This window comes from Copadichromis virginalis, linkage group LG6, assembly GCF_057382275.1.
Source record: "Copadichromis virginalis isolate Kocher_CV1m ecotype Utaka linkage group LG6, C_Virginalis_male_GT1.1, whole genome shotgun sequence".
Classification (NCBI taxonomy): domain Eukaryota; kingdom Metazoa; phylum Chordata; class Actinopteri; order Cichliformes; family Cichlidae; genus Copadichromis; species Copadichromis virginalis.
The window spans coordinates 17,090,536-17,105,888 of NC_140623.1; the positions used below are offsets into that span (position 1 = coordinate 17,090,536).

The following is a 15,353-nucleotide window of genomic DNA, read 5'->3' on the forward strand; positions in this document are numbered from 1 at the left end:
GCTGACTTAAGTTTTGACCATGTGATTACTTGCTATCCTCAAACCTGTGCCTAGAGCTAAGCTCCCCTACCCTATATACTTTATGAACACTTATTATGGTGCAGTGTTATTTCTGGGGCAGTATGAAATATTAAAGTTAAAGTCTGTCTTTTTAGGACCCGTGATATTGCCATAGCAGGTCCTAAGCGGAAGGAAAAAGTCAGTTACCATTCATCAAAGAGGCTGACCAACTTGTCTGGGCAGTAGGCGTTTAAGCTGCCTCCTTTAAAAGTTGTCTGAAGGATCAGTTACCTCTTTGTTTTATTTCATCAGATTAATTTAGTCAGGTAATGACTAACATTTTACTCACTCTTTAACCTAAAACTAAATCTATTCTTCTTTTCTTAATGTACAACTACAGTGACTGTAGTACTCTGATTACTGCAAAGCTGCAGGTGACCTACAGTCAGTATTGTGGCTGAGCTCATCTTGTGTGCACACAGATGGAAGGCTGAAGCAACAGCTGTTGCTGCTACTTTGCTAACATGTGCCATGTAGAGATTGTGTCGGTAATGCTGGTTCTCAGATGTTGGCCAAAGGAAACACCCAACCACAGGCTTCAAACCAAGATGCAGTTTCCCCCCAAAATATTTTTAGCTTCTTTTTGAAATGAGGGGGGAAAAAACATGCCATGTAATTGTAGCATCAATACATCTATGATTTCCTGAAGACATTTTTAATTTCAGTTCAGCTTTAAAGTAACATGTTTTTGTGGGAGCTGCCAGAAGCTCTGTTCACTTCCCATCGGACGAGACGGGAAGAACTGACGCATCTATGATGGTGACTCACCGGTACATGCTGATGCAGGTGTTGTATGTTGTGCCAGGTGGTTGAATTGTTCTTTGGCAAACCTTGTTGAAGAGTTGTCATGCTTTGTCTGGGGTTTGCAGGAGAAATTGAAATCCCATCATTCTTACCTCACTACTCTTGTTTTCTCCTCTCATATTCCAGACAGCCCCGTAGCTTGTGAACTCTGTAATCCCTCAGATTGCTGTACTGACTGCTCACTCTTTGTCCACAGAAAGAATCAGCTCTTGGAGTCAGATTTGGAGGGGTAGAAGACCAGTTGTGGCCTAAACTAAGAGACACAGAGAGAACTGTAAGTAAATGCTGCTTTTTTATTTTTATTTTTTTATTTTTTTTTTTGTTTGTTTTTTTTTTTGGGGGGGGGGACAAGAAGTAAGTGTGTGTGTGTGTGTTCTAGTAAATCTGAATCTTGATATGCAATTATTTTTTTGTATCAACATATAGAAACACACATTACTGCAGATGTGTAACAAAGGATAAACAAAACAAATTACTGTTACAGAAATATATGTAATGCTGAATTATGGCGTGAGCCGCGTGTTACAGCATTGACAAACTGAACAACATAAACAAGCACATTATGAAATCTGCTGTGCCTATGGTCGGCTCTCTGCTTATGTATAGACCATTTTGCAGTTTCTTATTTTCAGAAATGCTGCAAATCACATCCACAAACATTATAAATGGGCTCAAGTTTATGCTGTTTGTTGTTGTCGGCAGCTGATGGGATGTAAGCTTGAGCCCAGTTGTTTCCTAGCAACAGATTTCCCATGAAAGTGTCTGTTATCAAGTGAGTTCATTCCTACTTCACGGTGTTATCAAATACCATAAATAAGTTCTCAGCCTATAGGAAACACAATTTAATGATTTGAAAATATGAAGGATAAATTATTGACTACAAGCTTGGATAATGTTGAGATTTAGAGATGGCTCTCTTTTTGAATCTATAAGAGACTTTATGGATATGATGTGAATACTGTCACATCTCTACCTTAAGTGCTCAAAATTTAAATTCAATTATAAAATGTATGTGTTATATTTAAACATATATTTGAGGTAGTGAAAATGTCCAAGTTACAGTTGGTCAGAGCTCAAGTTAACAAGTCAAATTGCTCAGTCTGTCTGCTTATAAGTTCTGAACCAATATTAACGCTACCATTTGTTACCAAAATACACAGTAATCAGTTTTTACCCTTCAGCTGTAAAAGGCTGATGGGAAGGGACGTCAAACAAGTCTGTGAATGGAATAACTCCTAAGCATAGGAGTAGTTTCAATTTGATACCATTGTTGTATCTACTAAAATCTTGGATGAGTTTGAAGCTGGGACAGAGGTCAGGTTTTTTCTAAATCTTGTAAATGCAAAAACTTGAGAACAAGGCGATGAAGGACTTTGAAATTGATACCATAGGGGTAGCTACTAGGCTAGGAAACTGAGCAGTATCACTGGCTTCCACCAGTATTTTTCTTTGGTACCTTAGGCAGTGTATGTGCTGAGGCAGCAATATAGGCGGGTAACATTTGTTCTGTTCTATTCTTACATATTGAAGAAAGAAACCCACAAGCACAGGAAAAACTACATATGGAAGATTGTGATTAGCGCAGGTGCAGCAGCGATTAGAATTACTGAGGACTTTGTGTTCGAAGGGGGCTGGAGGTGATCACCGAGGGAATGATAATTGATAGGCAAAGGGAACTATGCAAATTCTGATATTTGCATATTCTCCCCCTATAGCATAGATGGTGGTGGTGTTAATCAAAGGGCACTTTGCAACTTCCCTATTGACAGTGCATGTTTGAAAGGCCACAAACACAAGAACCAGCTATGTGAACAGTTGCACGGAGCTTAAATGGCTAATCCACCACTTATTGTGCATTGACTTTTGTTGACAATAAAACAAAACCTTTTTCCATGCATAACTAATCTTAGAGAAATCAAATTGTTTCTTGTGTTTGAAAGGGGAAAATAAATCTGCCGTTATATTGCATTTGCTATCCATCCATCCCTTTTCTTCCGCTTATCTGAGGCCGGGTCGTGGGGGCAGCAGCCTAAGCAGAGAAGCCCAGACCTCCATCTCCTCCAGCTTGTCCGGGGGAACACCAAGGTGTTCCCAGGCCAGCCGAGAGATTTAATTTCTCCAGCGTGTCCTGGGTCTGCCTCAGGGCCGCTTCCCAGTGGGGATATGCCTGGAACACCTCACCTAGGAGGTGCCCAGGTGGCATCCTTATCAAATGCCTGAATCCCCTCAACTGGCTCCTTTCAATGTGGAGGAGCAGCAGCTCTACACTGAGCCCTTCCCGGGTAGCTGAACTTCTCACCCTCTCTCTAAGGGAGAGGCCAGCTACCCTTTGGAGGAAGTTCATTTTCGCCGCTTCTATCCGCAATCTCGTTCTTTTGGTCACTACCCACAGCTCGTGAAATTGAGAGCTTCGCTTTTACACTCTGCTCTCTTCACCACGATGGACCGGTACAGCGTCCGCATCACTGCAGCCGCTGCACTAATCCCTCTGTTGATCTCCTGCTACATTCTCCCATCACTCTAGAACAAGACCCCTGGACACAAGGGCCCTCCGCGAATTGTTACCTTATCATGGTGGAGGGGTTTGTGTGTCTCAGGGATCCTAGGGGCTATGTTGTCCGTGGGCTTTTGCCCCCTGGTAGGGTCTCCCATGACAAATTGGTCCTGGGTGAGGGACCAGACAAAAAGCCATTCAGAAGACTCCCGTGAGTGCACGATCAAGGGAACAGTTCCCCCTGCCTGGGATGGGGTTACCGGGGCACCGCCCTGGAGCCCGGCCCGTGGAGGGTCCCCGAGGCCAAGCATCTGGTGGTCAGCGTTTTCTGGTTTTTAAATGATCAAGTATTATAACTTAAACTTTCATTAGGGCTGGGCCATATTATACCGTTCACGGTAATACCGGTATAATGTTAGGCAACAATAGGAAAATGAAATATTGCGATAGAATGGGAGTAAAACGCGCATGCGCAGTGCCTTTGTTTTCATACGCACATGGCCGATTGTTGAGTGAAACAGATGAACCAGAATTGGTTTGTAAAAATGGTGCAACTTCCGTGATGTGGAACTGGTTTGGTGTTTGTCCGTCAGATACACGACAAAGCACATTTTTTTGCAGAACATGCAAGCGGCCGTCGTTATAGTCGTATTTGTCGGACTAAGATGCCCTTAAATCTGGGAGTAATCTGGGTCCTAAACTCCGTAATCTTCAGGTCAAACGAACACTGCAGCATCACTAAGAGTTAAAAACTGTCTAAATTCTTTCATCTTTAATAAAACGATCAGCATTGCTGCTTTACCAGGTGTAACTATGAAGTTTAACTTCCAGGCATCCATGAAAACAAAATGTATTACATTTAACGGAGTTAGAAGCTAGCAGGAAGCTAGCGGAAGTTAGCTCGCTAGTTTCGCTAGTTACCTAAGCATGATATTGCATGTTCTGACTGAGAGATTTCTGAAAAAAATCAAATGTACAGCTCTGCTATCACTTCCAACATAAATGAAGACAGGAAACTAAACAGCAGTGACGTTTGTAGGGTTACTGAAGTTGGGCTAGCTGGTATATAATGATGTGCTACGTGATCGCTAGCGACACAGCTATGTTAGCATAACATAAACAGTGAAGCTGGAGGACGAACACTAACACTTTTCCACTTATAAAAGTTAACGTGAAGGTTCTTCATGGTTAGAGACAAATGCAATCGCATGGCAGGATGCTGTAAAAGGACCAATCTTCAGTCAGGAGAACAACTGAGATAATCCGTCCACAATACGAGGTTAGTCATTAATATACTGCAACAACATGGGAATAGAGCCGCTGCCAGAGAATTCAACATTAATGAATCAATGGTACAGAAGTGGAGGAAGCAAGAAGAATGAGTTTAATAAAGTTTGATTTATCTGACTGCTTTGTTTCGCTTAATGTGCCTTATAATCCCGTGCACCTTATGGTCCGAAAAATACGTACTGCACACTGCAGTTTAATGTTGCAAAGCACCTCTTTTTAACTTCAGTGGATATTATACATGGTTATGCTCAGGATATGTCAGCACATTTCTACTGGAAATGCCTTTTGGTTAAACTTTCAGCAAGGAATTTGCATTTGCACTGTTACATTTTTATGAAGCTTTAATGTACATAAAAACCAGCTTCTTGTTTAAGTGAAAATAAATGGAAGGTTGTCTTTTTAAGTTGTATTTTGTCTCGCATCAATTATATCGTCAGTTATATCGTTATCGCAAATTTTCAAATATATATTGTGATAAATGTTTTTGGCCATATCGCCCTGCTCTAACTTTCATATAAAAAATCTTTAAATTCAGAGTAACTTGATGTTTGCTCGGCACGTCAAACCTTTCTGGCTATCGGAAACTTTCCCAATCAAAAGAAACAGCATTGGCAAACTTGTCAGATGATCAGAAAAATGTATTTTTTGTGAGACCTCCTTTTTTGAGTCATAGTAAACAATACTTTAGATATGCAAATATTGATCATTTTTTTACCTTGATCTCCATTCAAGTGTGACCTTTTTTACTTAATAAAAAAAAAAAAGTGTTTAGCACATTGCTCCCAGTTAATGTGAATGTGTTTTCTGCGTTGAGCTGTACGGGTGACTCTTCCATAAAGCCAAGAGTGTGGTGCAAGGCATGAATTATTCATCCCATGCACGCGCTGGTGAATTAAAGGTAAAGTGATAGCACATAGCTGAGGCTTGCTTGGCTCACTGCTGCATTTTTAAAGTGTGGATTGGCACTCAAATGTCCAAATGTTAACGTTGTCTTTCCTCCTAAAACTGTTGCTCTGCTCTCATGGACCGGATAAAGGACATTTGATAGGGAGTTTGAATAATTCAGGTTGATGGTCTGGGATTGGATTTTCTTTCAAGTTTAACTTTGTCGTTTGTATTGCCACTTGGTGCTTTTTGTTCCAGACGTGAATGCTTGCTATGGTGACCTTTACAAAAACAATAAAACAAGCATATGCATATTTAATATGTGGTGATTGCCTGAGTGATGGTAACGAGATGGCTTATTGTATAAATATCAGTGCATGGGTGCAATAATGTGACACTCTTCCTCTTTTCATGAATGATGGAATTGTTATCAAGGAGGAACTTGACTCTGAAATGACAAATATTTCTACAGAAGAAAGATGTATCGTTATTTCTGATGGTAGAACAGTCACTGAGCTGTGCGTTTGCCTGCTAGGAGGAGTTTTTGCCTTTTATGTTGAGCATATTAAAGAATAGCCTCCCGTCAAAAGCTGACCTTATGCGGCTGAATATCTGTAGGAGGTACACTGCTGTCATTTTCTGAAAAGGTTCTTTAAATTTAAATGCAAAACTGCTTCCTAAGCAGACTGAAGGACTGAGATTTCACTATCCTGTGTGTCTCTCCCTAATCAGTCCCACACCTCTCACCCACTCATTCTCTGTAAATAATTCAGAACAGCCTTTTGCCTACTTCAGAGAAGAGCATTCTCACAATGATGATGAGGGATGGCCAGGGATGGTAAAAATTGCTGCTAATGCACATTTCAGAAATGCAGAAAGTTTAAATGGCTGTGACATTTTAAATCGGGACCCACTGCTGGTAATTGGCTTTGTGCGTATCTGTGGATAGTCACACAGGTCCAATAAAACACGAGTGAAAGTGTAGCAGAAAGGATTCAATTGGATCTTTAAATAAATGCTCTCATTTTTCACATTAAAGAAGGGAAGTTATTTAACGGGACTCTCTAATATGTTAAACCCTGTAAAGGCTGAACCATGAGAGTTTTTGAAGCTGAAGTGTTTATTGAACCTTCTGACAGATTAGTTTGAATTTGAATCAGTGTTGCTAAATCCAGCATTTGGGGGCAATTTATCATTGTCCCAAAATGATCATTGGTCTCAAAACGTCGTGAATCAAATATGATAAACTTGGTGTTACAGTAATATAGGTCACTATTTTATGAGGCCAGACTCACTGTTTATTTTCACACCCAATATTTGACTAAAACTAACATTGCCTAAAACACCAAAGTTTAATCTCTCATCTGCAACAAAATCTTGAGATTAAAATAAGAGCTATATGCTACTTTTCTTACGTGATGATGATGATGATGATGTTTGTTTTCATGAAACCAGTTTAAAAAAAATGGACGCCCTAAAGTTGTCCTGATACATTTGTCCATGCAGTCTGTTGAATTAGACGTATATTGATCCATTTAGCTAACCTCTTGTAACATGACTAACGCCTCATCTTTTCTTGTAATTTGGAGATGATTTTAGTTAGAGGTGATTATCTTGCCAGTTGTTTAAATGAGTTCTGTATGGGGATTATTAGTTTTAAATGATTTATTCATTTCCATCAAGACATGGGAAAACTGTAATAAAAGTATTTATAAAACTTAAGTAACCGATTAAGCTTATACCTCAAACCTGTTTGTTCATGAACAAATCAGCTGCTGGTGTGCTGTTTTGTCTTGTAAAGCTGCGTAGAAACGTGTAACACCAGTAGGTGTTGATGTAAGGGTCTGTTAACTGTTGAAGGGCGTGGTTAACTCTTGATCAGTTATTCATGCTTTTGACTAGTTGTTCAAAACAGGAAGTCCTATGTCCCTGTGTTGGAGACAGGAAGTTGTAACTTTTCTGTGTCTGTTTTCATTGTCCTAGAGTGAATGAATGTTATTAATGGGGTGTGGGTTTGTGTGTTTGCGTTTGCACAGCCTTAAGTAGTGAGAAATGATCCTAAATTAGCCTTTTTATCAGCAGCTGTTGGATATTTTCGGCTTTGCCCACTAGAGTGCAGCCTACTCAGAGGAAAAAGGATTGCCTGCATCCTTAGTCAGATATGCTTGTTGTATGGTATTATCACATTACCTATAGAGACACACACAGATGTGTGGCTGTCTAAACTCAGCATGAGTGTCGGTTCTTCATTGTACAGATTGACTTCAGTGTAATTTTTTTCTCAGCGTGCCAACATTTGGATACTGCAGGATAATTAAGGACATCATTTGCAAGCCCACTTAAATGTTTCACTAATTGCTTTGAAGAGATTAATAGCAGCATGTTAATTATCACATATTTGCCACTTGATTAACCAATGAAATAATTAGTCAACAAATTTGATCTTTTTAAAGGGCGTGTGTGTGTGTACACTCCTAGAGATTTAAATCATTCAGACTGGTCACTGAGTATTATGAATAATGTTGCATGAATGCTTGAGTAATGTTCAGTTTTTTGTTATTTTGGAGTCTTTGTTTTGCCCTTTAGGTTTCTTCATTAACGTCTACACCACATTAGAGTGTTTACATTTAACGGTCAGACTGCGCTAGTGTGCTTGACCTCACAGAAGGCAGCATTTTGTAAAAATGTTGAAGCTGAATTGGAGAAAAAAGAATACATTAATTGGCTTTTAAAAGACTTTAGTTTACATACATAATGTCTCTTACGTACGCTCCATGAACAGCTGAGTTTCAACAAAAGCATCACATCACTCGTTTTTTTTTTTTTTTTTTTTTTGGACCTGTCTGCATACCCTTGGTTTTATGCAACACTTCTAATTGACTCTTTCAGAGTTTGGAGTTTTAATTCAGACCCGTTACTTTCAGGTAGAGGTCGGTGAGCTACAGCAAGAGTGGGAGCAGCTATCCTTCTCTCTGAGCTCTCACTTTACTTTCAAATGCCAAATTCTCAGCACAGTTGTTGTATTTGACAAATGTGAATTATGAGATGATCAGACCACAGTAATTGTGAACTGTGTTGATGCAATGTGTAGTTACTTTAGCTACCCCCCTGAAACCCTACACCTTAGTCTACACCGTAACCTAACATGCGTCTCCCTAGAAAGGTAGATTTATCACTTTTTTTTTGTTTAAAGACCTACAGCATTCCTGGCTGACCTGGCATTTAAGATTTTCAAATTGATATCATACGTTTATCTACTGGGAAGCTGAGAGGTAGCACTGGTGACTGCAAGCGTTTGTCCCTCTAATTTTTCCACTTCTTTAAACAATAAATGTAATAAGATGTGTCTGATAAATTTAAAAGATGTGTCCAAAAAAGTAGCCGGGAATGCAGAGGAAGTGCTGTGGTGGTGCTGAACAGGCCAGTTGTTGTGTTGACTGGCTTGTAGTTGCATTTCAATGGAAGGGGCACATCAGGTTACAATGTAGATTTCCCACTGAAGCATAGTTCAGGTGCAACTCCTGCTGGTTGCCCAGTTTCTTTGTGGAAAAGAGAGAGGAGCTGTAATGGGTTTGTCAAGTGGGGAAGCGACCTTGTTGCCATGGGTTGGAAGACTGCTGGCTGTAAGCTACTTCAGATTTTCGTAGCTCATGCTTCACACCTCAAAGTGGGGCTGCTCAAATAATGATATATATCGGATGACAATATAAAAACGTCTATCGTTTCATTTTACGCTATAATTTGTTTTGTGGTGTCGCAAAATAAACTGTTTACGGCAATATTTTTTTCATCATTTTGATGGTCACTGTAGTGGCTATATTAGTTAACGTTCTCTCTTTCTCTTATAGTTAATATAACCACACTATGGACAGACAAGTGCCTGTTTTTATGCCACTGCGTGTCTGCTTGTTTATTTTCCACATAAACCTTTCACAATAAAGCTCAAGATCCCGTTGAGACTTCAAAATAAACTGAATCACGTGAAAGAGTATGTAGAGAGTTTACGGATGATAAGCAAAAAAAAAAAGAGCCGTCAGGTGCTAAAAAATAAATCTTAGATTCAAACGTTAGAACAAGCTTCACCCGCAGCACGCCGTGTAATCATGTTTCATGCATCGGTTAAAACATTCGACTCCAGGTACTCGACGCCCAGCTGGAAACACTTCATGCAAGTCGAGCTGCCCGAGATTCACAGAATTTACAGAAAATGTTAAATTTTCGTGATTTATATCATTATCGGGACGATAACGACGATACATGTCTTATATCGGGATATTAGCTTTTGGTCATATCGCACAGCCCTACCTCAAAGTATAAAAAACTCATACCACTTCATTGTATGGGACTTTTTAAGAGTGTAGATTGGTTTGGATTGAGATAAATGAATGGAGATTCACCAATGCAGGACGTGATGGAACTCTGTACAGTATAGACTTTGTTTGGTAATTACTATATTCACTTATTCTTAGCATGCATGTCATGGTTATATTTTTCCTATGTTATATGCAAAGCTCCGTGAGCTGCCGACGTGCCAGTTAGATGCTCTATAAAGCTGCAGTGTGTAAGCTTTGTCGTTATTTCTTCGTCTGAGATTCTGGGCTGTGGTGCAGCCACCCTCCTTTTATAGATCAATACTGAGGCAGTGGGCTGACACAGTGAAAAGCAATATTCATAAATAATGAACAGAGCACCCTTTCACCCTGCCCTGTCTGTCACTCCTGGGCAAGAAGAGAACAAAAGTATAAACACATGTATTTAGCTTACATTTTGCCAGACACTGCCTCAGTGTTGGTGACTGCATTACGCGTTGGCACGCTTGCCTGCTTCCTTGTTCCGGGCTGATGGTGTTATACCTTTTGGTACAGATTGTCTCTGATGATTGCAGATAAAGCCTTTTGTGTTTGGAGTGTTTCATTTCTCTCCTGATGGGCCGTTTGTTTTTGGATAGATGGCAACCCGGTGATTGAGGAAAGCTACGCCATTGAATCACAGTGAGCTGTCTTATGTAGTATCATTCCCATCAACAGCCCAGAGATGTGCCAGTGAGCACTGATAACAGCTTTAAGTGCTTCATCATTTCTCTTTGCAGCAACTTTTCATGTTAGGCACAGCTCGTACTTGGTCACAGCTGTACATCAAATGTGATGCACCTCATTGAATAAACAGATGGAACAGTTTTTACATTTTTGCAGTATTCCCACAAAATGAGACTAACAGTCATTTGTAGAGTGGATCTGTACATCGCTAAATTAAGGGCTCTGTGGTGAAGTCTAGTTTGTACTACTTCAAGGTGTGTTGAAATGCAATACAAAATGAAGGACAGAATTGTTCTGCTTACACGGAAAATAAAACTGCTCAGTGCACAAACTGAGAGTTGACATTGGACACGAAGGCGAAGCGTCACCTCCTGCTAAATATTGAAGTAAAGTCTGTTCAGTGCGTAGCTGTGTGCGTTTTATATAACAAACGAGAGTCTGCTGATGCTGCCATACTTGTTTCGATTTCACTAATCAACCACAAGAAGGCAGGTAGGGGAATGAATACAGGAATGGTCCACAGCATGCTTATGGTGATCTAATACATGTGTGACTGCTTTGACCAAGGCACCAAAAATGGCGCAATCTTTTGGTTACAGCTTTGCTGGTTGTTGTGTTAATGATGATGATGATTTGAGAGAAGAAAACCTCCACTTGAGGATATTGACCACACAAGCACATTTACATCGGATTAAAATTGAAATGACACCAAAACTCAACAAAAGCATTAGTAGTCATTGGTTATAACTGAGGTTGGCTGGGGAGATCGAGTGTCATGAATTTGTATTTTCTTCCTGCTGGGGTTTTAATATGAAACTCATAAAACCCATTCTCATTTCTTCCAAGAGTGCAGCCTTTGCATATTATTTGTCGTTACTGAATATGAAATGTAATTTTTATGGCTACATATTTTTTCACTTTCTTTCATTACAGTTTCCTGCTAGTGATTGTACCAAATGTTAGGTGTTGGTTATGAGACAGAGCTGAGATCTGCTGGTAAATATGAACAATAGCTGTCTCTTTTTGCTTTTACTAAGCTAAAAACACAGAAGCCCTCCGACAACAAGGGTCACAGCTCTCTCTGTTTTCGGACATGGCTGAGGCCCTTTAATATCTGTTCTGAGTCTGTGCTGGGCATCAGTGCCATCCTCTATGACACAGGTGTTGAACTCCAGGCCTCTAGGGCCGGTGTCCTGCAGGGTTTAGATGCGTCCTTGATCCAACACAGCTGATTTAACTGACTAAATTACCTCTTCAACATATCTTTAAGTTCTCCAGAAGCCTGGTAATGACCTGATCACTTGACTCAGGTGTGTTGACCCAGGGTGAAATCTAAAACCTGCAGGACACCGGCCCTCGAGGCCTGGAGTTCGACACCCCTGCTCTATGGTGTAGTGTTATGGGGCAGTAGACTGAGAATAGCAAAGAGAAACCTGCTTTACGAACTCACCAGGATCACCTGTAACATTGTAGGTGTAGAACTTGATTCTCTGGTGGTGGTGTTGGAAAGCTTTGAATATCAGGAAGTACTTCATGTGCTGAGTCACATGCCAAGGGCATGGCCCGGTCCATCCCTAACATGTTTGACAACTTAAAAAAATGTTTTTCTGTCTTTCTTTCTTTTTCTCTTTTTTTAAATTTTGAAACTTCCTATCTTATGTAGCAAAGCTGTTTACTCCTGGGATTCATAAAATATTCAGATTCAAAAATCCCCACCAATATATAAACGTTTGAGAGGTCCAGTTCAGTTCCTCTAATTAGCTGATGTGAAGCTTGGACAGCTATGGGCTGCAGTAGCCTATGTTGGCACTTAATTAAGCATAACTACTCTTGGTGGTCATTATTAGCATATTCTTGGCTTGACAAATTTCTCCCTCTTTCACTGTCTTTGATGTTGGTGATTTCTAGTTGTATAACACTGTGTGCCATTAATAGAAAGCTATTGTTGGTCCTTCAAAAGGGGCCCAGTCTCATTTTATTGTGCATCTGTCTTTGTCTTGCTGTTCATCCCGTCCCTCCCATTCGTTGTTTTTCCCACTTTCAAGGAGCTCAGGCTTTATGAGCTCTGATAACTATTAGCTTGAGTGCTGAATAATGTGCAGGTTGTCCCTGAGCACAGATTCCACAGGTTGAGCATCTGTGATGAGGTGAGCGGGGAATGTGTGGGTTCAACAAAGCTGGGACATGAGACACAAGGGAATTAAAAAGGATGTATATTGAATATGCTGCAGGTGTTTAAACTAGGTGTGTGCAGGTGGCATGTGCCATGTAAAACTGTGCTCTATTAGTTGCTCCATTACAAGCTTAATAACTAAATTACTGCAGTGGAGCAAAATAACAACAGATTGCAGAGTTCCTCTTTAGTTTTTCTTCATCAGTTAAAGTAACTGTCACACTGAAGATTTTCAGCTCTTTATTTCCTTCATTGTTACAGTGATCATCAGCAGCAAGCTGACCACAGTTACAGTTTATCACCCACCATAATAATCCTGCCTCCACCGTTATTGTCTCCTAAACGCTGGACCCCTCCCCCACCGCATCCTGACTGTATCCTGCTTATCAGTCCTCCTGGTGCTTGCTGAGTGGCTTGGATTTCTTATAATATTCAGTCCACTGCTTCCTCAATTAATGGAGCAACTCGGAGCTCGAATGTCATATGAGGAAAAACATTTTAATCGGCAAGTTGGAGGAGCTCAGTCTGAGTGGCTTACCGCTGGAGGAGGAGGTGGTGGTGGGGTGCACAGTGGTGGCAACAGCCTTGTCGGGGATAGCATCCTCATTGCACAGCAGTCGAAGGCAGTGAAGGGAATGGAAAGAAACGGATGGAAATTGTGAGAGACAGAGGGGAGTAGTGTCAGACACTGCGTCCGGTGTATTATTTGCAGCCAAAATAAGGTGTTCTGTGGATGGAAGTGAGTTTGGCCAAAAAAAAAAAAAAAAAAAAAAAAAAAAAAAAAGGGGGAGGGAGACTAGAGCAGGAGGCGTGTTGTTCAGAGATAGAAGTACAGCAGAGGGAGTGGAGTAAGTGGGAAGCAATCACAAGGGAAATGGACCGACAAACTGTACTTCCCAACTCAAGTACCTTCACTGTGGATTAAGGTGAGCCGCAGCATCTGTATTTTTACTAAAACCAGCCTTATCTCTGGCGGGAGTACCTGTGGATTAGTGCCATGTGGAACACAGTACAGCAAAGGCATCAGCTTTGAGGACAACTGAGGGGATTCAGAAAGGACCAGGAAGTGGCTGCGGCTCACAGCTAGTCTCTTTTCTCCACACCCCAGAACAGCCAGGCTACTAATGAGCAAGTCGATGTGTGGCTGTGGCTGCAGCATCATCTCCTCTCTGATGAAGAGACTGGGCCGCACAGCTTGCTGCTCAGATCTCCTCTCCTGCAGCCACACTTCAGAACAGCTGCAGCGACTGGCCACTGCCTGCCCACCTCGACCAAAGGTAATAGTGTGCCAGCTTCCATTGACACAGCCACGTCATGTGTCCGGAGACACTGGAATTGTGCTCTTTGTGAGCAATTCAAGAACCATATAGGTCCTGGCAGCATATGAGGGTGGTGAAGCGTAGTGTCCTTGTGTATCTGCTTTGGTTGTCTGAAATGATTTTTCAGGTATAAGAACTGTGCAACCAAGGAAAGCGGCACAGTAATTGATTCTCTAATGGAACCAGGTGATTTAATGGATGTCTTGCTGCCTTGACAACAGTAGACTTGCTAGCAGGGTGCACAGTCACTTAAATGGATGCCTTCAGTCTGCATGTGGTTTACAGTGATTGCTGCTACCCCCCTCCCTGTTGGAGAAAAAGCTTTTTCTAATGGAACAAATAAAAGCCAAACAAGACTGTGCACACGTCTGAGTGCCCTTTCACATTCGGCTGTGTGACGAGTGTTTGACTTTACTTTAATGCAGGTTTCTGTCACATGGCTGTAGCTTCTAGGGTTCCCTCTGCTTCCCTGCTTGTTGTGCACACGATTGTTTTAGTAGTAAGCTGGCACTGAATGGGAATTTTAGCCCCTTCCAGAGTCTTCCTGGCAGTTGGCCATTCTCACAAGCAGAGGAGATTGATTCTCTTGGTTTCCAAGAAGATTTATGCTCTCATGAGTAATGATTTAAGAAAAAAAATCCACAAAGGAAAATGTTGTGGTATTATTGAGCTGTTGCATGGCAACAATTCAAATGAAAGAGAGGTAATGAGTGACGATTTTAGAGTACGTGCAGTGCTTATAGACAAAGCCTTAATATCCCTTATGTTGAACAGAAGTCATTGTTTTCCAGAGGAAAGCACTGACATAAAATGAAACATTTTGCTGTGGAAATGAATGTGGGGAGATGATATCCCTCCAATCTAGCAGCTCAAGGACTTGAGTTTCACTTTTTCCTCAGACATCACAGGGCACCAGCTCAAAATAGAGACATTGATTAATTGCTTCTGCATCGAACTGAAGGGGAAAGATGTTTCAACAAACGCTGTGTATTTATAGGATTACAAGAAACCATCCCAAATATTGCGTTTCTTATCTCAAAGGATTAATAATTGGAAACGTCACTCTTTTAAGGCTCACAAGGTTTTGTGTTACATGTTGCAGTCTAGAGGCAGAATGTGTCCTTCAGCTTTTATAATATTGGTCTGGTCCATCTTTGCTAATCTCCTTCTGTTAATGCAGTTTAATTTGGGCAAAGTCACTATGCAGTGCCACATTTTGCTAGATCTTCAGCTGCATCTGCGATGTTGTCTGAACAACCAATATTTCCCTGACACTGGAACTGTTCAAGTCA

At 40.9% G+C, this 15,353-nt stretch overlaps 1 protein-coding gene across 2 annotated transcripts in view; it reads left to right on the top strand.

Moving 5' to 3' along the window:
* Positions 1-1,079: 1,079 nt before the first annotated feature.
* Positions 1,080-15,353, top strand: part of fbxw7 (F-box and WD repeat domain containing 7) — a 113,592-nt gene continuing 99,318 nt past the window's right edge. The window contains exon 1 of one of the 2 annotated variants that reach the window (XM_085458985.1): positions 1,080-1,138. Coding sequence is in view for 1 of the 2 variants with exons in the window: in XM_085458987.1 (XP_085315113.1) it covers positions 13,867-14,019 (153 nt within the window). In the remaining variant the exon portion in view is untranslated. Of the gene's footprint in view, positions 1,139-12,814; positions 14,020-15,353 lie in introns of those variants that run through there. The other variant, XM_085458987.1, reaches the window with a different exon arrangement.